The sequence below is a fragment of the Diaporthe citri genome (assembly GCF_014595645.1).
Source record: "Diaporthe citri strain NFHF-8-4 chromosome Unknown scaffold_7, whole genome shotgun sequence".
NCBI lineage: Eukaryota > Fungi > Ascomycota > Sordariomycetes > Diaporthales > Diaporthaceae > Diaporthe > Diaporthe citri.
This window is the reverse complement of record NW_025064852.1, coordinates 371,214-393,007: the sequence shown is the minus strand read 5'-3', so window position 1 is coordinate 393,007 and position 21,794 is coordinate 371,214. Positions and strand designations below refer to the sequence as shown.

The window sequence follows — 21,794 nt, the reverse complement described above, 5'->3', positions numbered from 1 at the left end:
CATGGCCACCACAACCGATGGGCTCCTCCTGGATCCACGCGTCACTGCTGGCGACGGCCCGCTGAGGGTGCTCGACGCTGGTTGCGCAGACGGTTGATCCCCTCCCCTTCCACCCCACGGGAGAACAAATTACTGCACTCCATCGTCTTCCCTCGCTAACACGGAACGGACAGGGACATGGCTCCGCAGCCTCGTGCCCCCGTTCCAGCGGGTCGGGCGAGTTGACTTTCTCGCCGCGGAATGCGAGCACCGTCTCCCGGCCCCGCAGCGTCTCGGTGGAGCTGGTCCGCGGCTTGACGTACTGGCCGGCGATGCGGCCCATCTCTACGACCGGCACACCGCCTCCCGCGCCAGCAGCGACATGTGGCCCAGGACGCTCTCGTGTGTGGCGTCGCTGAAGCTCTCGGCGCAGCCCCCGGCCCTGGATGATAAAGGCCCCGCCCAAGTTGTTTGTAGCACGAATCAAAGTGCGAGATCTGAGAACGCAAACGACAAATGCAGTCAAAAGTAATCATTAGCCTGCTATGAGCAAGCTCTGAGCACTGGTAGTGGTAACCCTAATGAAATGCAAGAGACGACCCCTACCCGCGTTACTCCCCAATATCTCAATTCTGGGTGCAATAGGATACTGCGCCATTCCAGCCTTCATTGTAGAAGGCCATCCCGTTAAAGGAGCCATCACCGGTCTTCGGACTGCAGTTATCCATCACTTTCTGGGCAGCGTCGGCAAGCACGTCCCGGCTTTCCAGGGTGTAGCTGTGCGAATCCTGCCGTGCCATGACATGTCAGCAACTGGTCCTGTAGGACGGAGGGATGCATGCTTCAGTCACACGGGTTGCACAAAGGCCCCTGCTGCATTTGAATCCTAACACAGCAGCTGCGGGCGGCCGGTGGCTGGGTGGTATTCGGCACATCAAGCCAGGCTGACTGCAGTGTTGCGCCGCAGTAGAAGCCAGATACGTGTTGAGTAAGCGATGAGCGGTGACAGGAGTGAAATATCGGGCCGGCCCATCCCGTTGCGGGTTGTACTTGGTTTTTGTTGGCTGGGTCTGGTTCGACCAGATCCGGCAGGGCCAGTTTTCTGACTACCTAGCCGGTAAATTCTGGACGGGGAGACGGGCACCCGTCCGCATCTTACCTCTGGACGCGTCAGTTAGAGCAAGTTCGCCTTGCTACTGCTGAAAGCACATGTGACGTGTACATAGTGTCGTCTTCATCCAGCGTATCTTCCTTGATGATAATGCGAGGGGTACTCCCTCCAAAATGGGCTGTTCTGAGCCCAGTCATTTAAGGAAACGAAAGGGGACCTCAGGTGGCTGCAGAGATCTTCCCAGCTTTGCCACTTTAGTTGGTGACGTCAGTACCTGGTCCTGCTACTGCTTCTCAGATCTCAGGTGTAAGAGAGAAGAAGGACCTTTCGGGGCGAAAGGCATGCCCAAAAACTCGCCCCGTCGTACACTGCCTGGTATTCGCACTTCTCCCACGGCAAGTCTCCCATGGGTGCTACCCGTACATACAGTCGCACCGATCCAGGCGCATTCGAAGAGGTGGTAGTATTCTTCAGGGTGGTATCTCTAATTTATGCAGCAGAAGCCACGTTTCTCGTTCTTACACAGTGTAATCGCTCCGCTATTCCCACCTCCGACGTGTGTGGCTTTGGCACACATCACATTACTTCCCATTAGCTCACCATGCAAGCCACCGAACTGAAATCATCGTTGTACTGTCCAGGGATAAGATAATTCGTCCCACTCGTAGTCCAAGAGTTACCTGTGCAAGTCTCGCCGCTAATCCATCATATCATGTTAGCTGCAGTAACAGGGTGATCCTTCGAACGACAGACGAAAAAGGGAGGGAGGGAGGTGGATAAGCGTACGTATAAAAATCGCATTCGGGTCCTCCTGTATCCACCGAACTAACGCTATCGTTGTACGCCGATGGAAAGTCCACTGATGAACCCAAAACCATGTGTCAGCATTAACCTACGTTGAGAACCCGTAACTTGCAACGGTCCAGAGGGGCATGGAGACATACCGCATGTGTTCACCGGCACAGTAAGGTTTGTGCAGTCCGTGCTCAAAGACGCCTGGTTGCAAATCTCCACGTTCCTCGCCGTTGCAGCCGCAGATGTAGCAGAGGTCGTTGACGTTGTTGTACTACTGCTCGCCGTCGATGACGTTGCTGTCGGGGCAGACGTCGTCGCCGCATCTGCGCTCGCACTGGTAGTCGCCGCATTGCTTCCTCCGCTGCTGCTTCGCTGGCCAAGTCCCACACCAAGTCCGACGCCCAACCCTATCGCCAGGATGAGTACCAATCCTATCACAATGCCCCAAAACAGCGCGACAGGCAGACCGAGAACCCTCCTCTTCCGCCCCGTGCCGTCTGGTTGCATGGGGGCTCCCGGGGGACTGCCGTTGTATTGGTTGTTCTTCGCGTGTTGTTCGCTGTAGGGCGGTGCTAGTGCTGCGTGCTGGCCCGGGTGCATCGGTTCGAGGCCGTTGCCTACCACGGCCTGGGGAAGATCGTGGTCCCTAACGGCCATTTCCGGGCCATAGCTGTTCTGGAGGTCCGAGGTCGCCATTGTGTACGTAGAGCATGTGTGGCGTGTCTGGTGTGGTTTCGGCGCTTGCGCGCCGCGACGGGCAGCTACGCTGGGCGGCTGCCTGGCAGTCCTGGTGTACACCGGATAGAGTCCTGAGATCCGTCAAGGCTGGCCTGGGTGGCCCTAACAGCTCTGCAGCGTTGGTCGAGCGACGTTTTCGTCGGACGCGAAGGTGTCACCGTATCTTGCGTGGGAGGTGTTCATGTGTATGTGAAGAGGGGAAGAGAGAAGTGGAAAAAGCCGAGATTGGAATCAGCTCAGGCCAGCCCCTGGGAGCTGACGATGGATTCTAATCTGCTAATCTGCTTACGCTTGGCAATTTTGGGTGCAGATCCTGGCCTAATTAGGGGACTAGTGCCTCATTGGACAGTGTAGGCCCGGGATGGCATGGTACAACGGGGAGCCAGCCACTTTTCCTTCAGCTATGTGGAAGTACTTGTAGAATGCCGAATCATGAAACCGTCGAAGAGGACAGACATCGAAGATCTCATCCACTCGACGTGCTCTACTGCGGCGCGGGCGTGACGGAAGGGAAAGCCAATGTTTCTCATAATCATTGATGAGCATGCCATGCTGGGTGGATAGGTTGCGCTCCACCGTCCTGCATCTTCTGGGGGTTTCCTCGGCTTTTTTCATCACAAGATTTTGTACGTGACCGTACAGTATTGTTCCCGCCTAATTCCCTGGTACCCACTTCTCAAGGTTCCATCATAGACCGCCCATGACGGAGAATGCTTAACCTCGAAACGACTTGCGGCTTTCCATCGACGAGGTGACCCATCACGATACTGGCCAAGCAAACAAGTTCCCGCCTAACTTACTGATCCCATTGTTAGGATGTTTTCATAAAGTATACGTTTTCACGACAACCAAGACCAGCGGAATCTTAGTTTCACCATATACATAACCTTCTATAGTGAACACATTATGGGTAGTAGATTGAGCCATTACGCTACTTTACTCGTAGCAGGGATGACAAGAGGTAAAGGGTTAGTCCCTACTGCAACTAATCCTAGCGCTTCAGCCGCACTGTGGCTGAGCGACATGCAGCACGTTGAAACAGGCTGACTGCAGGGCATCGCCCCAATAGTGACGAGCGACGTATCGATTCAGCGACGAGGGGTGATAGGCGTTTTTGGAGATATCCTCAGCCCCAGCAGGGGTCAGTTCTCTACACCTGTCCCATTGCCTTCAAGCTTATTTCCATGCAAGAAGTCCTAGCAGTCCTCTCCGGCAATGGCAGAGACACTAGGCGTTGTGTCTGGCATCATAGCCGTAGCCGACCTGACTTACACGGTGCTAGGTTACTTGAAAAGCGTCCATGACGCTGGGAAGGATATCGAGGACTACAACCGCGAAGCACCTGATTTCACTGAGCTGCTTACGAGTCTTGCCGTTCACGTCGCGAAAAAAGGTGGGCAGAATGGGGACCCATGGTTTGAGTCCGTTCAAACCCTCCAGCGTGGACCCATGCAGCAGTACTAGACTGCAGTGGAAAGGTTTAAGAAGAAAGTGGCGCCTGGGACTGGCCTTCGCGAGAAGCTCACCCAGCGTATAACCTGGAAGTTCGTCAAAGATGACGTCAAAGAGATTCTGGAAAAGATGGAACGATTGAACAGTTTGATCGTGATTGCATTGCAGAAGGACCATTTGTATGTCTTCTGCTCCCCTAGCAAGCTAAGGTCGGGGCAAGGAAGTCCAATGTGCTAACATACAAGCAGCAAACTGTCTGAGGCAATACACAGCATAACGTCGAAGATCAAAAACGACACTGCAGTCATTAGAGCAACAGGAGAGCACCACACCACTGAGCTTGCCACTTTGGTAACTGAGGCTCACAAGCAGTCTGCTTTGTCCTCGGCTATACTACAAAACACAAGCCAGATCGAATCTATTCACGCCGAGGCTGGTTCTACTGAACATGCAAAGCACAAGGCTCAGTTAATGGAGTGGTTGTCCGATCATGGTCACATCAAAGAGCAGCAGGATAACGTATCACGATGCAAGGAGGGTACCGGCATGCGGCTGTTGCACGATCCCAAATTCAAGGAATGGGAATCCGGAACATTGGACACATTGTTTTGTGTCGGCACGCCTGGTGCAGGCAAAACAGTGATGTCTGCCATGGTCGTTCGCCACCTGTTTCAAACCCCTCGGGTGTCAACTGACGAGGTTGCCGTGGCTTTCTTGTACTTCAGGTACGATCTACGGGATACACAGTCAACAGAGCGACTTCTTGGCAGCCTCATACGGCAGCTGGTTAGTCAACTTGTGGACGCACCCGGTTCTATTCAGGGAGATTTCAAGCGTGCCGAGAAGGGAAGGTGTATACCCCCCAAGCCGAAAAATGCTTCAGGCCGCGGTAGACTCCTTCAGTTGCGTCTATTTTGTTGTAGATGCGCTTGACGAGGGTGCAGTGCAGCATACGAAGGGCTTGATCTCAACAATCCGATGTTTACGGAAAGCCCGAATAAAGCTCCTCGCGACGTCACGATTCATACCAGAGATTCAAGCTCAGTTCGAAGACGATCACTCAATAGAAATCAGAGGTTCCGACGTAGACATCGAAAGCTACACAACGGATCGACTGAGCGAGCTCCCACGTTGCGTGCAGAACAACTTACCTCTCCAAACAGAGATCACTCAAGCGATCGTTACGTCGACCCAAGGCATGTTCTTGCTTGCCAAGCTTCACATTGACTCGTTGAAGGACAAGAGGACCCTCAAAGCCATGAGAAGCACTCTCGGGACATTACCAAGTGGCTCCAGCGCATACGATACGGCATATGACGGGGCCATGAAGCGAATTTCCGACCAGTCGGAGAGCGACTATAAGCTTGCGCAACAAGTTCTCGCTTGGTTAGTGCATGCTAAGCGACCCATCAGCGAGATTGATCTGGAAGCAGCGCTCGCCGTTGAACTGGGAGAAAGATATCTCGATCCCGACAACATTGTGCCTGTGATGGAACTTTTGTCGCTCTGTGCCGGACTCGTCGCCCTGGATAAAGAGTTGTAGATCGTCAGATTGGTCCATTATACCACACAGGAGTACTTTTCTCACAATCTTCGGCACTTGTTTCGGAATCCACATCGAGTCTTGTCGAATGTCTGTGTTTCATTCTTGGGCATCGACGACTTTAAGTTTGCATGCTACGGGAAGGGCCTAGATCATAAAAAGCTCTCGTCCAACATTCATCGATCTACATTTCTCAGCTACGCCGCAAGACACTGGGAGGACCATGCCAGCGCAACGCAGTCTTGCGTTAATGACGACGAATTCTCGCAAAAATTGGCTGTCGAGGTGCATCTTTTGAGGAACAATGACCTCATGGAGTCCTACATGAGAGCACGAAGAGGACGGGTTGAGCATCATCGGGAGGATCGCGAGTTGGATGTGTTCAAATGCGAGCTGAAGACGGGCATGCAATATGCCGCGGCAAAAGGAAATCTTGAACACGTGTCTGCCTTACTCGAATCCGGCCTCGACCCGAATGAATCAACGTATGGCACTACGGCTCTGTTGGAAGCCGCCCGAGGGCACCACGAGCCCATCGTTAGGCTACTGATTGAGGCCAAAGCAGACATACAGGCACACTGCATTAACAGCAGCAATCGATATGCACTTCGCGCGGCTCAGCCCTGTATTTTTACCATCATTCCACAAAGATCATTATCCCTCGACGATAGATCCCGCGCCTACTGTGGCGCTTCTCTTGGCAGCTGGAGCGAATCCTGAACATCTCCCGGGAAGTTTGGATAATCTGACACCTCTCATGCGCGCTTGCGAATATGGTATGGACACGGTCGTGAACATGTTGTGCGAAGCTGGAGTCGATGTGGATCGGCGAGGCGGCAACGACTTGTGGGGCACCGGAGGGCGCGCGGCGCTGCACGTAGCGGCTTCTCGTGGTCATGAAAGCATCGTGAAGCTATTCTGCAAACTGGTTGCGACCCAGACATCGCTGACAACCTGAATAGATCACCCGCAATATGCGCAGCAGCGGGTGAGCACTGGACGGTTCTGGACATGCTGCTAGACACAGCCGCCACCGACTTGCATCGTGAAACAGCATACGGAGACACGATACTTGAGCTTGCATGCAATAGCAGGGACGTCCCCGACGCTCTGATTAAGCGTTTGGATTTTGCAAGGCCTGACGGTGTCAATGCTAGCGGTCCACCACTCATAAAGGCTGCTCGGGCCAGGAAGGAAGCCGCGGTAACAATGTTGCTCGAAGCTGGTGCCGACCCACATCTCATGAATCCTGAAGGGGTTACTGCCCTGCATGTCGCTGCTAGCCTTGGGCACAGCGATGATCAGCACACATCCATTGCCATCGCGAAGGCTTTGTTGAAGTCGAAGATAGCTGTTGATACCGAAGGCCGTGATGGTTCCACCGCTCTCATGTTGGCCTCTCGCGACGGTCATGGCGAGATGGTGAGGCTTCTTCGCGACAATGGCGCCAACGTGCTCTTGAAAGATAACAGAAATTGGAGCGTTCTCACGTATGCAGCCGCCGAAGGGCACGCTGATATCGTGGCGAGTTTGCTATTTGCCGGCGCAGATCCGCAGACTGACCTGTCATTTATATGCGCTGCCTCATCCGGTCACTGCAACGTTCTACGTATCCTGATCGACTCTGGCGTCAATGTAGGTGCAACCTCGGAAGATGGAACAACAGCACTTGTGTCGGCGGTTAAATATGGGCGACTTGACGCGGCTAGGTTACTGATTGAAAGCGGTGCTGCGGTGAACGCGCAAACGGCAGATGGCACGTCGCCACTTGTGCTATCTGCTGCAGGAGGACACAAAGGTCTCACAAGACTGTTGTTCGATAGTGGATCAAGCGTCAACCTGACAAATGAAAGAGGAGAAACGGCATTGATGGCTGGGATGAGAACCGAGATTGGAAAAGTTCGAAGCGCTGTATTACAAGAGGAGAACCAAGACGTCTCTCGAATGCTATTGGAAGCAGGAACAGACGTTAGTGCTTCAACGCACGACGGAGACACAGCACTTTTGTTTGCCACAGATATGAGGTACCCCCGCCCGGACAACGTCAGGCTGTTGCTCGAAGCTGGCGCTGATGCATCAGTTGCCCAGCGAGCCCAAAGGATCGCCCTTGTTTCGTACGGTGGAATTGACAGGATGAGTCTCTCCACACTCGAGGCTTTGTTGAAAGCTGGCGCGGATCCGAACGAGTATGACAGCGAGGGGATGACTGCTCTCCTGCGAGTGTCTTCCGGTTGGGATTATCGACTTGACAAGTTGAGAATATTGCTTCGTTGTGGAGCTAGCCCGGATGTTCCCAGCAACAAGGGACAGACCGCGTTGATGTTGGCCATCCGCGACATGCACTGGGTTTCATGCTTAACAATAGTGGGGGAATTGCTAAATGCTGGGGCCAACCCCAACCATGAAGACGCTGCCGGGCGGAATGCGTTGTTCTATCTTGCCCAACGCTCTCACAAAATCCAACATGGTGAATTGTTCAGAGCATTGGTGGACGCGGGTGGGGATACCTCTGCACTCGCCAACGACCACGAAACCTTGCTCATGTACTCTGTTTGCCTAGAAGCTTGGACGCTTTTGCAGTTGCTCTTGACTGCTGGGACAGATCCTCAGGGCTCGAACAAAAAGGGCCGGAAGGCTATGATGCTTGCTAGAAAGGTGGGCGGTAAAGACGGCGAACAGGCGGTGAAGTTACTATTGGACGTTGGAGTTGACCCGAACCAGCGCGATTGCCACGGGCACAGCGCCCTATGGTTTGCTTCCTTGTCTTCTCACAGCCCTATGACTTTGAGGACGCTGTTGAGCGCAGGTATGGATCCTCATGAGCGTGACGCCAACGGTCTTACTCTGCTCATGCTGGTTTCATCTAATAATAGCAACAGGCAAGCCATCGCATCGGAGATGGTATTTACGCTAATTGGAGCTGGTGTTAACGTGGATTCGCATGACAACCTCGGAAATACGGCTTTGATGTACGCTGCCAAACACAACGGACCCGTCGGCCCCTTGTTGAAGGCTGGCGCAAACCCAAATGTTACCAACACTTTGGGCCAAACTGCACTAATAAAGTGTTTTTCCAGAGAGTATGTCTGCGTGAAGCAGACTTTGTGCCCACTGACGGATGCTGGGGCTGATATCAATATGGTGGACAACAAGGGGCGCAGCGTGCTCATATTGTCGGCCACCGTCAAACCCCGATTTGGCGAGAACGTGGAGGCTGTTCAGGAAATCTTGAAGGTTCCTGGTGTTTCTATTGGTCACACAGATAATGAAGGAAACAATGCGCTTATGTGCGCGGAGCGTGTTGGAAACATTCGGGTCGCAGATCTGATTAGAGAGCGCATGGCTGCAAACATCTGATGCTCTTTGGGTACAGATTTCACGGCCCGTCGTGCGGACTTTTCGTACCGAGAACAAGCATTTCTGCATAATTAACGGCTGATGAGACAGCGGATTCTCGGGAATTTCTGGGCAGGTAGCTAATGCACTGTTCAAATCCAGGATCGAAGGTATTGGTACCGGTACTCAAGGAGGGATTCGACCAAAGGTTGCTCGGCGTGGATTGCTCGAGACCACTCCTTATGGATGTTCTTTCATGCGATGCTCTTATTGATAACGATCATACAGATGTTTTGTACCCACCGGCTTTCATATCCCGGTCTGTGCGCCTGTCTGCTCCTCCTCGACCAAGATTAAGGCGGATAATCTGAGCTGCGACAAGGGCCTTCTATTTCAAATACTGAACCTGATTTTCTCTCTACCTCGCACTTGCCTTGTACCGTGTTCTCACACCTTGCAATGGTAGAGCTTTGCCTTGGCCAGTTTGTATACCTCTAGGTCAAATGATCCATCGCTCAACTCGTCCTCGTCCCCAATCCAATCGAAAACCCTCGCAACAATGAAGTCCGTTTCGCCATCCTCGGTGACAAGATTGATAAAGCACTTGGCCTCGTCGTACTTATCGCCTTCATACATTGCCAGCCGGTCCTTCTTCTCAGTCCCTTCGATCTCACAGGCCACTCCCTTGACGTCCACTCTTGGGTCTTGGTTCGCCATAAATGCCGGATAGGGGCCCCACATTCTCAGGTGACCCCGATGCTTGAGCAAAGCAGGCTTTAGAACCGGAGGCTCCGATAGTCCCAGCACCTCTTGTGCGATCGCAGGATCCATCAGAGTCCCGTAGAAGAAGAAAGTCTCCTTGCCCTCGCGTCTCCTCGCCAGGCCTGCCTCGAATGCCTGCCCTCTTCGTATATCTTCTGCCAGCTCGTCAAAGTCGGGATTGTCCTTTGGAAATTTTAGGTAGGACGCGTGTTTCGCTGCAAAGCCTTGCGTCTGATCCTTTGGCGGTGCGACCTCTTTCTCATTGCTCTGTGGCGGAATCGGGGGGCAAAATCTTCGGTCTGAGTCGTCTGTTTGTCATGCTCCATGTTCTTTTTGCGCAACAAGTCAAACTTCTAGAAATCGGAACGAAAAAACAGCAATTTTTTATGCTCAGGCAACTTTTGTCAATACATTGAGTCACGCTGGCTACTCACACTCTCATATCAAATGTCAGATGTTCAGCATGACAACAGTGTATGGTGCCTGGAACGTGGCCGAGACTTCTGTCCTTGTCTTTAGTCAGACCCGAATGCGAGCCAGCTGGGAGCGGTGCACACACAGTGCAGCTTGGCGATAGGCCCATAGTGGGTCTAACTGAGTCTGCTGCGAAACATTGCTGTCTTTCAAGGCCGGGCAATTTTGTCGACACATGTGTAGGCTTAATCATACACCCGGCGTCTGTATACCAGTGGAGCATACCTCTAGATGCAATTTAACCTCTTCAGAGGACTTCCTACATAAATGAGCAGATCGAATACATATTTGTGTGATAGTCACGTAAAAGCCAGATCTGTGTGTGTGAACAAGACAGTAAAAGGATAGACCGTATGACGATGCTGTGCATATGCTAGAAAGACATGCTCTTCTCAATGACATCCATCAAGGCGGCAGCACGCCCGGCCAGATCCTCTCACTCGTGCGACCCTTCGCCACCCTCGGCACCAGCAGCTTTAAACCCTTCCTTCCAGAACTGCCATCTCGCCAGAGAGACAACGGGCACCGACGACAGAGTGCAGGAATCCCCAAGCCGCCACGTCTTCTCCTCGGCGTCGCTGACGGGAAATGGGCTTGCCATGTACTTGTAGATCTCCTCACCATCCCAGAGGATCCACTGTGCAGCCGCCATGACATGGTACTCGTGGAGCTGGCTAGCTGACCCTCGCCCTCCCCGCCCCTCTCCGTCTCGAAGGCATCACGCATCTCCCAGACCGCAAACGTGGGCATCCTCGTCGTCCACACACCTGTAGCCTCGAGCTGTGCGAGGAAGGCGTGGTAGTTGACCCACTCGAGCGGCGTCTCTTCCGCCTCGGGACCTGGGCCCATCGTCAGGTCAACCCGCTCAACCGAACAGAGTCCGTCGATCGCCGTCGACCAATGGCTTACCTTGGAAGTTGTCTCTGAGCTGCTCGCCCAGGGCCTGGAAGTTGACACAAAGCTCTTCCTCCCCCTCCATGGTCGATCGGGATACTAGTTTCGGCGACCGGGTGAGGTATTTCAGGAGCCGCACCAGCCTGGCGTGGGTGGGGTGCTGGTATGGGATCTGCACGGTGACCTCCACGACGAGACTTGCGAATGTGAAGCCCTCGTCAGAATAGGGCTTGTCCGCCGGCAGGAGAGTCAGAATGGACTGCGCCGCGTCATGGATCGAGATATCGGACTGCGGTTGGAGAAACTCATTCAGAGTCGTGGCCAGCTTCACGTCGAGTGCTGTGCCGCCGTTGTCGCAGAGCGCGTTGATCTTGAGATTGAATGAAAAAGCCATGAGGGTTTGAGTGCATCCATTGAGGGAGAGAGAAAGGGAGTGAGTGGGTGGGTGTAGATTTTCAAGGTTACTGTTATTCTTACTCCACGGCAGCTAGCCCCTCCTGCACAGCCCACCTGAGTACTTGACAAGTACCAAGATTTTATTTCAACAGGCCCCCACTGTGGCAGTAGGGAATGGTTTTTTTTGGCAAATATGCGACTGTGTGTATCCGGCGTGGGCGTATTGGCTACATTTTGGGTGCAGAAGGGGCCTTGGGCACCCTTTCTGAAGACGCACGGCCCAAGTGGCTGACTTCCTGCTCACTGGATCCCCCCCCCCCCAAGTGACTGCCACATCGATGACTGTAGGGATGAGGACTTCCTCTCGCATGCCTGAGAATCCTTGTGGGGTCTTGACAATATCTTCGACAAGCAATCCGAGTTGTCGGATGTCGTCGGCTTGGTGCCGGTGGGCACTAGGGCCCGCTTCGATGTCCTTGACGAGATGCAACAGAAGCTTGCTGTTTGAAAAGGAGTAGGACAGCAGTTGAGAGACAGGCGTGATAGCTCCCACTACTTCCATGATGCGGGGCATTGATATTAATATCATTTGAGTAGGCGAGTCTCCCACGAAAGCGTTTCTCATACAAAATGCACAGTTGCCCAAGTTGGCTGTCTCCTGTGCCCTCAGCCGTACCTTCTGTCGGCTTCAGGCTCAACCAAGGCCGTTTCTTGCCCGTCCTCCAGCTCCACCAGCACCCTCGGAGAACCCACGGTTTCCTTTAGAACGAGCTCCAGCCTTCCCTCAGGAGTGACCTCCCTTACAAAAGTTCGCAGCTTCCACGTTTGCCAGTTCTTGATCCCGCCTCCAGCATTCTGCAGCAGTGGGCTTGGTTGTGTGAGGATCGCCAACGCTATCAGCTCCCCAAGCCCCGACCATGCCCTGCTGCACCAGCCGTCGCCTGCTGCGAGTAGCAGGAGGTGAGCGTAGACAAGCATCATGTGTACTAACAGAACAGTCATTGAGAGCTTTATGATCGACCCTTCGAACTTGTAGGCGTGCAGTTGCTGGTACAGCCGGTAGTCGAGCTTAGTCCACTTATCCGGATCTAACGAAATATTGTCAGACTCTCGGAGCCCCTTCGACGAGTGGTACCTGAAGAGCGATTGTGTTCTTCTGAGAGAATCCGTCATGTACAGTGTGTGGGCGAGAATCGAGCACTTGGGCCGCAGACGATACGCAACGCTTCGGCTACAGTACCGCTGTATGAAGTCAAATGGGCTGTTCTGAGCTGCGCTGCCCGGACCCTCATTGTAAGTCGAGGAAACACTGAGGTTGGTGTCGAGCGAGTTGGCATATTCGTCCGTGATCTTTATGACAGGGCTAGTGGTTGCCGTACTGGTATTCAACCCAGTGGTGACCTGCACGGACTCCATTGCAATGCCTGATCGCATGATTGTCGCGTAAGGTGCCGTGAACCAGACGTGGGACTCGATCCATCTTGCGTCGACCAAACATAAGTAGGTTGCAGGATTGAGCGCCTGGGTTCCACCATACATTCCACCATACATGAGTAATGCTGTGGAAGCAGTGACTCCAGAAGGTAGGAGGCGGGATATATCGGTATATGTCGTAATTGGTGAGCCTTGGTCCTCCATTTCCTTGAGCTGCTTCAGCAGTGGACTATCTGGCCAGATAGAGAAATTTGGGAAGGAGCCCCAGTTCTGGAAAGAAATAGGAAGCGTCTTGTTTGGGCCGTCGTGTAGTACAGTGCTGCACTGCGTCGAGACAGACGGTTGGCGCCAAGTTAGATCTGCCTCCTCCGGGTCGAGTGGTTGAGCCGTAATCATGAACATGCTCGATGATTCCGACATCCAAGTACGGTATCGGTCGAATAGCTTTTGCGTAACAATCGCCAATGGCGCCGTGGCTTGCGCAGCGACTGACTGACAAATTATGTCAAGGCAGTCAATACCGGCTGCGTGGACCTCGTCCACAGTTGTATTCCGCATACTAGCGATTCTCTGGCACGTCTTGAATTCGCAGTCGTCCAGAGTCTCCTCCTGGTAGGCCAGCGCGAACGAATCGACTGTCGCACCGTCTACGACCGTGACGTTCGCATTCGCCCCCAAGCTCCCGTCAACTAGGATCTGGTCCAATCCGGATAGTATGTGCTCGAACCGGTCGGAAAAGCTTGCTGTCTCAAGGCGAGTGTCTCTGGCACTGTCCGGCACAAAGCGGCCGTCTATGAGCAAAGGAAATAAATCCTCAAATAGTGCTCCGATGTAGACTGCATCATCCAGGTCCTGTTTCTTGAACCGTGCCATGGCACCCTCGCCATTGGGAATCTGCCACCAATCATACCTCGGGGTCATGAGAACACCTGAGCTTGGGGCAGCAAGCAGCGCCAAGACGGAGACGACAACAACGAGTAAGATTGTGAAGAGTTCTGGTGCCTTCTTTAGTGTAAATCCTGCTGAGGCCATGAAGGGACTCTGAAAGAGGGAACAAGGGTCCGAGACGCGGAATGGGGAGACCAAAAGACCGAACGAAACGCCCCGGCTGGTCAACAGGTTATAACGGATGCGGTGAAATAAAATGTCGCCGAGCGAGACCACTATCAAATACTCGTGCAGCTTGGCAGCGAATAGCAAGGTCTTCAACTGAATGTCGTTTGCCCTCCACTGGAAACCGTCAAGGTAAACCCAGAACAAGACCGAGGTGATCGCGACGGGCACGAAGTGGATGGCCAAAAAATGACCAAATGCTCGCTTCCTGTTTTTGGTCCAGACACTTTTTGGCATTTCGACCGGGTCTCTTCCATGCTGAAAATCGGATTGCTGATGAGTTGCACTCATATAGGACTTGATCCCATCCTTGGGGATGCAATCCTCCGAGGTGTTGTTCCCCAAGGTGAATAGGGTCCGTGGATCAGAATCTGCTGTGTGTGTAGTCTCATTGCTGTCTTTGGTTCCTGGGAAAGAGACTGTGGAGATTGTGTCTTCGCCCCGGTCAGCTGCTGAGAACGTTGAGCATGGCGATGGAGCTCTTCTCGGTGTGTGTGCGTCCATTTTGATGCGACATCCCTCCGGGTAGGGCAAGCTCAGTATTGAGTGACCGGCTTTAAATTCGACTTGTCTTGGAGGACTTCATTAAATGCCGCTGCGACATGTGACTGTTGGGCTGTTTGGCCAGTCAAGCATTGGGCAGATATTATATTCGCATATTCAGAGATTCAGCCACGACGAACAGCCAGACATGAAATGCGGAAAATCCTCGAACGCCGCATCTGAACATGGTCTTTGCGAAGTAGAGCCTCAAGGACAGCTTTATGTCGCCTTGCACAGCCATTGTGACGCAGCCAAGAACTCAGCTGGGACTCGTGTTACGCGCGGGATCCACACCAATCAGAGACACATACGCAAAAATATGTCCACTCTGGCAGTGTACATGCTGACTGCAGAAGCGAGCCTGAAACGGTCAGTTGATGATCCCATTCTGCGGCATTGCCACGAGACATGACCAATGGCGCTTTCGCCGGCCAGACCAATTCACTAGAGATCTGCAACGCATATGTATATTTAGCACGTCAGAAGCCGGCATCCCACGCCGTGGATTGTGTCTATATACAGCTCAGAGATCCGTCGCAGATAGCCCGCTGTTTTTGCGTCCACATTTTGGTGCGATTATTTCAGCTGTTGGGACGCACAAATGGAATGAAATTCTTGCCTAAAGTGAGGCACTAGGGTTTATTCCCGCATTTCAAGAAAAGCAGGACCACAGAAAAGTCTGACAGGCTCCGTCGTTGCAGACATCACAGGCAGAATGCTTGCTTCCGATTCAGCACTTCTTGTCTTCTTTGACGCCACCTGCACATATAGTGACAAGCTTAACGCGTCCGAAAAGGTGGTACGAAATGTCGTCAACGAGGCAACGGATCACGCAAAGAACCCCGGAATCAAGTCTGACCAGTTTCTTTGGTTCTTTTAAGCACAGGTTATGTCGTATCGACATCGTGATGAGTAATCCTGAAATCGGACCGACCGGGGCTTTGGATAACAGGTCACAGCTCGCGACTAGTGAGGCTCTCAGGCACACGGTTAATAGATTATACATTGTCCACGACTGCCGGTCTAATTATTGCTGACTGATATTAGAGGTTGAACCACATATAACTTTAAGGATATTCCGACCAGGTATATTAAATCAGAAGATGATGTGGCTGTGAAGATAAGGCTCATCGTATTTTAGGCTGTTAAGTGACGACTTGTGGCGAATTAAGTATGCTCAATTCTAGGCTCTCGACGGCAGGAACGCCTTTTTACGCCTTCGTGCCTGCTTCTAAAATATAAGCCCACCGCATACTTTGGTTCCATGAAGGAAAGACAACCCACATGGAGACATAGCGGAGACATTAAACGCAGCCAAGGTCAAAACATATGACAATTGTTGCCCGAAGTAGCTTAGTTAGACTAAAATAGTTCAACCTGACAAGTTCCTCGAAGATCCAACTTGTTCGGTTTGGCAGCAGGGCTAACCTCAGTCCCTTCTCAGTATTTTGTTGTGAGCCTGCTGAACCCGCTGCCATGGGCCTAGTAGCATACCATGCAGTGTTTACAGAGATGGCAACAAGTCCATTGACGAGGGACAACAATACACATTTCACGATCAGCTTTTCATCTACAGGTAGAAATATCTAGACAAGAGTCTCATTATTACTTTTTACTGCAGTTTGTTGGATTCCTCGGTGAAAGTCCAGGTTGCTAAGATGCTCGCACGCATTTTGTCCTTCTCTGCCTGCAGAGACTTAGGCACGATATCGGCACATGTCAAGGCCACATGGCCAAGATAATTTTTTACTTGGACAAGAAAAGAGTTTATACGGCTCGGAAGAGCAGCGAATAGGGAATCACTCACCTGCAGTTGTCGCAGCCTGACTTGACCTTGGGCTTGATTGTCCTTCTGTATCTCCGTCTTGGCGGCTGGTTGGAGACAGGAATAATAACCACAGACACGTAGCACAACAGGCAGTCACGAGGGGTCATGGAGCCTTGGCAGCTTACTCCCAAAGCACTCTTACTAATCACAGAATTGTGTGTTCATAAAAAATTACAACTGGCTAGGGTATGCTGGGAGCCGAAAAAGACGCTCGAGTATCTGTCTTGACCATATTACTACACAACAAAGGGACAAGCAGCTTTAGTCCACAACCACGCTGATGCGTTCAACACCCGAAGCCTCAATGTCTTCTCCTTCGCAAGAGTAAACGTATTCTTACCAAGCGCTCTTCTTTCTCTTCTCCATATCCCTCCCACTGCTCTTTGAGAACATGCGTCTTGTGAAGGCTTTCGCCGTTGGAGCGTCCATTATCTCAATTGTGGTGGAGGCTCTTCCTAGTCGCGCCCGGTCATTCGCAAGGAGACAGGTAACCGAGCTTCGAGATGAGTACGACTTTGTCATCATCGGTGGTGGTACTGCAGGTTTGACTGTTGCTCATCGAGTCTCGGCTGCTCTCCCAAAAAGTGAGTTATGACTAATTGCTTATCTCGATTGCGATATCGAAGCTATTCAGATCGGAGGTGTCTACTAACACGGATTGAACAGCGAGCGTCCTAGTCATCGAGTACGGTAAGATTGAAGGCACCGTTGGTTTCTTCGACCCGCCAGAGGATGGCCGCGGTGCCAGCCGTCTCGTCATTAGCTCACCTCCTGTCGCCAGCGTCAACAACCGTACTGCCACCGTCATCCTTGGTATGACTGTTGGAGGGGGATCCGCCGTCAACGGTCAGTTCCTGGATCGTGGTTCAAAGTACGACTATGATGAGTGGGCGAGGCTTGGAAGCCCCGAATTCGACGATGCCGCTGACAGCTGGGACTGGGAGCACTTTGGCCCTAGTTTCGAGAAGGTGAGTCTGCCAGATGAAGCTATGAAGGGATTCACGAGACGTGGTTGACGACATATCAGTCTCTATTTCTCACCGAGCCCAGCGACGATCTTGTCGACGAGTATGGCTATACCTGGGATTCCTCCTTCTATACCGGTGACTCGATCGAGGCCTCATTCCCACCCTTCCAATGGCCCGTACAGCGTAAGTGAAGCCACCCCTAGACAAGTACCTGCAAGCATATCATCCGCACTACGATAGACACTGAGAAGTCATCCAGGCATCGGCTGGGACGCATACGAAGAATTTGGCCTTTCCCACTCCAGGACATGCGACGACGGTAACAAGCACGGCCTCTGCTGGGTTCCAACCGCCCAGAACTCCCAAACCGTCCATCGCTCCCATGCCGGTGTTGGGCACTACATCCGCGTCGCCGATTCCCTGCCCAACCTCGACCTCATCGTCGAGTACAAGGTCACCCGTCTAGTCATCGACAAGGGAGAGCAAGTCCCCGCCGTTGCGTTCCGTCCCATGTCCGGCGGTGATGTGAGGACCATCCGTCCGAAGCGGGAGGTCATCCTTTCTGCTGGTGCAATTCACACTCCTCAGATCCTCCAGCGAAGTGGTGTTGCTTCTGCCGAGTACCTCGAATCGGAGGGGATTGAGGTTGTCGAGGACCTCCCCGGTGTAGGCCAGAACTTTCAAGATCACTGTGGCGTGCCGATTGTTTTCGGTTATGACGCTCCTTCACCCAATGAATCTGACATCAACACAAACGAGACCTTCGCTGCTGAAGCCGTTGCTCAATTTCGTGAGCGTCCCGCGCGGGGTCCTTATACCCTCGCCATGGGTAACAGTGCCGCCTACCAATCCCTCCAGGATGTGACTCCTCAATGGGAGAACATCGTCGCCGACATCCGGGCGCAGATTGAAGACCGCTCTGCTCTTCAGTACCTACCATCAACCGCCGCAGAAACTGTGCAGCATGGCTACCTCGCCCAGCTCGAGATCCTTGCTCAAGCTCTAGAGCATCCTGAGCACCCGAAACTCGAAATGCCGTTCGCCACCGGTGGTCCTGGGACTGCGTTCCTGCTGAAGCCTCTCAGCCGCGGTTGCGTCATGCTGAACTCTTCCGATCACGATGCTACTCCAATTGTCAACTACGCCACAGGTGCCAACCCTGTCGATCTCGACATCATGGCCACCTACGTTGACTATTTCCGTCGGATCTACTCCACCCACACTTGGCAGGAGCGCAATGCCGTTGAGGTGACTCCAGGCGCGAATGTCACTGAGCACGATGCCCTGATTGAATTTGTCAAGGACACTGTCATTCAGTCTCTTATGCATCCTTGTTGCACGGCTGCTATGCTCCCGCGAGAGAAGGGAGGTGTTGTGGATTCCAGTCTATCCGTGTATGGTATTTCTGGTCTTCGTGTCGCTGATTGCTCCATCATCCCGACGGTGCCGGCTGCTCACACAACGACGACGGCATATGCAATCGGGGAGAAGGTGAATCTTCAAATTTTTCCTCATACGCTACATTCAGCTGATGAGGAAAGAATTGTTTGCTGACAACGTGTCTAGGCTGCTGAGATTATAATAAAGAAGTGGAAGTACTCGACCAAAAAGGATGGAGAAGCAGCATAACATAATATAGACTCCAGGGACAATGTGCTTGGCTCGGGTGTCACGTGATCCACTTAGAATACATTCGAATGAGCTCAACGCTCGCCGCTCGCAGTATCTCGGCTCTGGGCGAGGAAACCACCAACGACTTTCAGGATCCTTTCCCTTAGACCTCCTCCCTCGAGATGACACATATGGCCTGATGCGGGGAATGTGACCCAACGTACGCGAGGGATAAGCTCAAAAAAAGGCTCTTGAGCTATGTCGTGCGACGTGTCGTACTCTCCGTTGTAAATAAGAGTTGGCGCGGTGATCTGTGGTAGCTTCGGGAGGCTTGTCCATCCGAGCATCGAGCCGGTGGGTACATGGATGGACGGGCCGGTCCTGAGGACGAGAAAGACTTTGTGAGTAAACGATCCGATTTGATAGAGGAATAAAGTTTACCACAGGTGCAGGCTCGAGTGTGGCGGACAAACAACATAAATATGGAATGAGGAAGGAAGCGCAAACCGAACTTGAACGGAGCGAGCTGCTCAGATAAGCTCGACGGATTCAAGAATAGTGCGAAAAGCTCCAATAAACGAAGGGGTAGAAGAGGACAGAAGATTCGACAACATACATAGCGCTGTAAATTGTCTTGTAATCTCGCAGATTTTTGAAGGCCGGAAGCAGTTCGGGAGGCGGAGGCTCTTGTCGGCAAACAAAAGTCTTGATGAAGACCATCTGCGCCTCCAGATAAGCCGGACTTTCATAGTCTTGTTTCTGTTCGTATTCCTCCATCGCCTGCAGAACCTCTTTCGGCAGCTCGCCCCTTCGTAGCTGGATGCTGCGAATAGAGAGGTCTTTGCTGGCCAGTCCGCTTGCCAAGACGAGCCTCAGTAGACCCTTCGGGCGACTGGCAGCAAAAGTAGCACCAAACACTAGAAACGTCAGCGTCATTCTTGGATCAACATTTAACATTATATTGAATATTATCATTAGATTGGGGCTTAGCAGCTGGGACGTTACTTACTACCACCCCAACTCTGACTCAGTAGATGGAACCCAGGCCCGTCTCTAAGGTGGAGACAATCAAGGAGGTTGTTTAGCTCGGCGATAAACAAAGCCTCCTGCCAGAATTCCTCATCACCAGCAGTCTGCGGTAAATGAGTCGAGGAGGCACAGCCGATCTGGTCATAGAATATAACTGGGAGGCCATACTGCGGCCAAAGTTTAGCAAAGGGCAGAAGGTATTCGTGGCCGGCGCCGGGCCCACCGTGGAGAACCACGACTGGTGGAGCCCCACTGGAGAGGTCACCGAAGATCTTGTAATACGTGAAGAAAGGTATATCGCTCCTTCCGGGGATTTTGAAAGGAATGGTGCCGTCTTTGAAGGACTCCTGTGCCATGGCTAATGTCGTGGAAGAACGGCTTTCTTACTAACGAGATTGTTGGGACGGGGATGGTTGGTAGCGAGTACAAGATCAGATAGGCTGCCCCTCGACAGAGCCTCTCTCAGAAGGTCAGTAGTTGCGCAGCCAGAGCCGTCTCTTATACTGTTGGCCGGCTAGAAAGCTCCAGATCCCCGACGACGTTGCGGAACCACAGCCCTTGAGAACGCCCGAAGGTGATAACTTGTCCAATACCTGATAAGGCAGGCGGGGTTGTACAACCCCAAACTTTCGGTGTCTGCCAACGATGACGGGATATGATTACGTTGCACGCGCCCAGATACGAATGCCAGGATGTCGTCAAGTCCTGAATACCGATGTGATCAACAAGTCTTTTGAAAGATGTTGGCAGCTGGGTTGCGTTAGTCGCGCAACCCTCATCTGCTGTGCTATGCCACGCCGCTCTTTAGATGATGGTATGGCGCTATTTCACATGGTGATACAGTTGCATTCAAGTTTGGATAATGCCGAACAGCCGCACTACAACCCTGCAGGAGCAAAGTACTGTGACAAAGCTTCGCTTCATGCGGGCATTACACAGTGGCACGAATGTTTTGGCAGGAAGCCACGATAATGCGACATTCCGTTAAGACAGGAGCCAAGGATCATCTTTCACCCATGGAAATGCCAGGTTTGGGAACTATCCATCGGCCCCGTAAAATATCGAATCCAGGGTGACTACTGAACACATTTTCGCAGGATGCATAACTGTAATCTGTGTCAGTTGACACAAAGCCTTTGTGTGCCCAAAACCTTTTGTCACCTTGAATTACTATCCTGAGGCAGCCTGAGGGCAGCTTCCACTGGTTGGATATCATGAGCAACACCATTTACATAAGGATCGAGAGCGAAGCGGGCGGAAAGGAGGCCTGTTCCCAACCTCCCTCTCATCCCCCGCTATGGCATGATGTTAGTCGCGTCTCAGCTGCGCAGTTCGCGATTCTGCTCATCTCTTTGGCCGCGAACTTGTTCTTTGTTCATAAAAGTCTGACTCCATCATGCGACCGGACTAGGCTCAGCGTTTGTTTGGTCAAAGCAAGCTAGCAATATCAGCCGGTGAGCTGGTAATCATCGTCGTAAAGTTCAGCCTGTCATGCTGCACAGACATTCCTCATGTCACCTTCCGTACTTAGGTATGTCACTACTATAATGTCCAGATGATCTGCAATTTTGTCAAGGCTAGCACTACAAGCAGAATATGACTGGCTTTGGCCCTTTCGAAAGTCAGCCGTGTAGTCAAGTAAGGAGCTGGCCAGGTCCTGAGAACCGGACTCCAGTGCAAACAGGACTTAACCCTCGACCTTGCGCACACGACATCAAGTTCAAATCTCCACTGCCACCTTGTAAAACCCGTCTTTATCCTGCATGTACAAAGTGTTTCGTACTTGAC

At 52.5% G+C, this 21,794-nt stretch overlaps 7 protein-coding genes across 7 annotated transcripts; 4 read left to right on the top strand and 3 right to left on the bottom strand.

Annotated features, from left to right (window-relative positions):
- Position 1: 1 nt before the first annotated feature.
- INS49_013319 (uncharacterized protein) lies at positions 2–511 on the top strand (the record flags this gene model as incomplete). The annotated part of the gene is made up of 2 exons (XM_043174018.1): positions 2–80; positions 174–511. The coding sequence occupies 2 exons, from the start codon at positions 2–4 to the stop codon at positions 509–511; spliced, it is 417 nt and encodes a 138-aa protein (XP_043020963.1).
- Positions 512–605: 94 nt separating this feature from the next.
- Positions 606–2,581, bottom strand: INS49_013318 (uncharacterized protein; the record flags this gene model as incomplete). The annotated part of the gene is made up of 3 exons (XM_043174017.1): positions 606–767; positions 1,921–1,949; positions 2,035–2,581. 3 exons carry the CDS (start codon positions 2,579–2,581, stop codon positions 606–608), a joined length of 738 nt encoding a protein of 245 aa, XP_043020962.1.
- A 1,257-nt stretch (positions 2,582–3,838) lies between these two features.
- On the top strand, positions 3,839–5,618 carry INS49_013317 (uncharacterized protein; the record flags this gene model as incomplete). Its single annotated transcript, XM_043174016.1, has 4 exons — positions 3,839–4,016; positions 4,095–4,254; positions 4,324–4,861; positions 4,959–5,618. The coding sequence occupies 4 exons, from the start codon at positions 3,839–3,841 to the stop codon at positions 5,616–5,618; spliced, it is 1,536 nt and encodes a 511-aa protein (XP_043020961.1).
- A 312-nt stretch (positions 5,619–5,930) lies between these two features.
- INS49_013316 (uncharacterized protein) lies at positions 5,931–8,975 on the top strand (the record flags this gene model as incomplete). Its single annotated transcript, XM_043174015.1, has 2 exons — positions 5,931–6,103; positions 6,581–8,975. The coding sequence occupies 2 exons, from the start codon at positions 5,931–5,933 to the stop codon at positions 8,973–8,975; spliced, it is 2,568 nt and encodes an 855-aa protein (XP_043020960.1).
- A 426-nt stretch (positions 8,976–9,401) lies between these two features.
- Positions 9,402–14,631, bottom strand: INS49_013315 (uncharacterized protein; the record flags this gene model as incomplete). Its single annotated transcript, XM_043174014.1, has 7 exons — positions 9,402–9,983; positions 10,812–11,029; positions 11,100–11,454; positions 11,839–11,980; positions 12,157–12,568; positions 13,412–14,235; positions 14,609–14,631. The coding sequence occupies 7 exons, from the start codon at positions 14,629–14,631 to the stop codon at positions 9,402–9,404; spliced, it is 2,556 nt and encodes an 851-aa protein (XP_043020959.1).
- A 2,158-nt stretch (positions 14,632–16,789) lies between these two features.
- INS49_013314 (uncharacterized protein) lies at positions 16,790–18,995 on the top strand (the record flags this gene model as incomplete). The annotated part of the gene is made up of 5 exons (XM_043174013.1): positions 16,790–16,940; positions 17,065–17,366; positions 17,426–17,549; positions 17,626–18,662; positions 18,933–18,995. 5 exons carry the CDS (start codon positions 16,790–16,792, stop codon positions 18,993–18,995), a joined length of 1,677 nt encoding a protein of 558 aa, XP_043020958.1.
- Positions 18,996–19,526: 531 nt separating this feature from the next.
- INS49_013313 (uncharacterized protein) lies at positions 19,527–20,362 on the bottom strand (the record flags this gene model as incomplete). The annotated part of the gene is made up of 2 exons (XM_043174012.1): positions 19,527–19,894; positions 19,987–20,362. The coding sequence occupies 2 exons, from the start codon at positions 20,360–20,362 to the stop codon at positions 19,527–19,529; spliced, it is 744 nt and encodes a 247-aa protein (XP_043020957.1).
- Between the last annotated feature and the right edge of the window lie 1,432 nt (positions 20,363–21,794).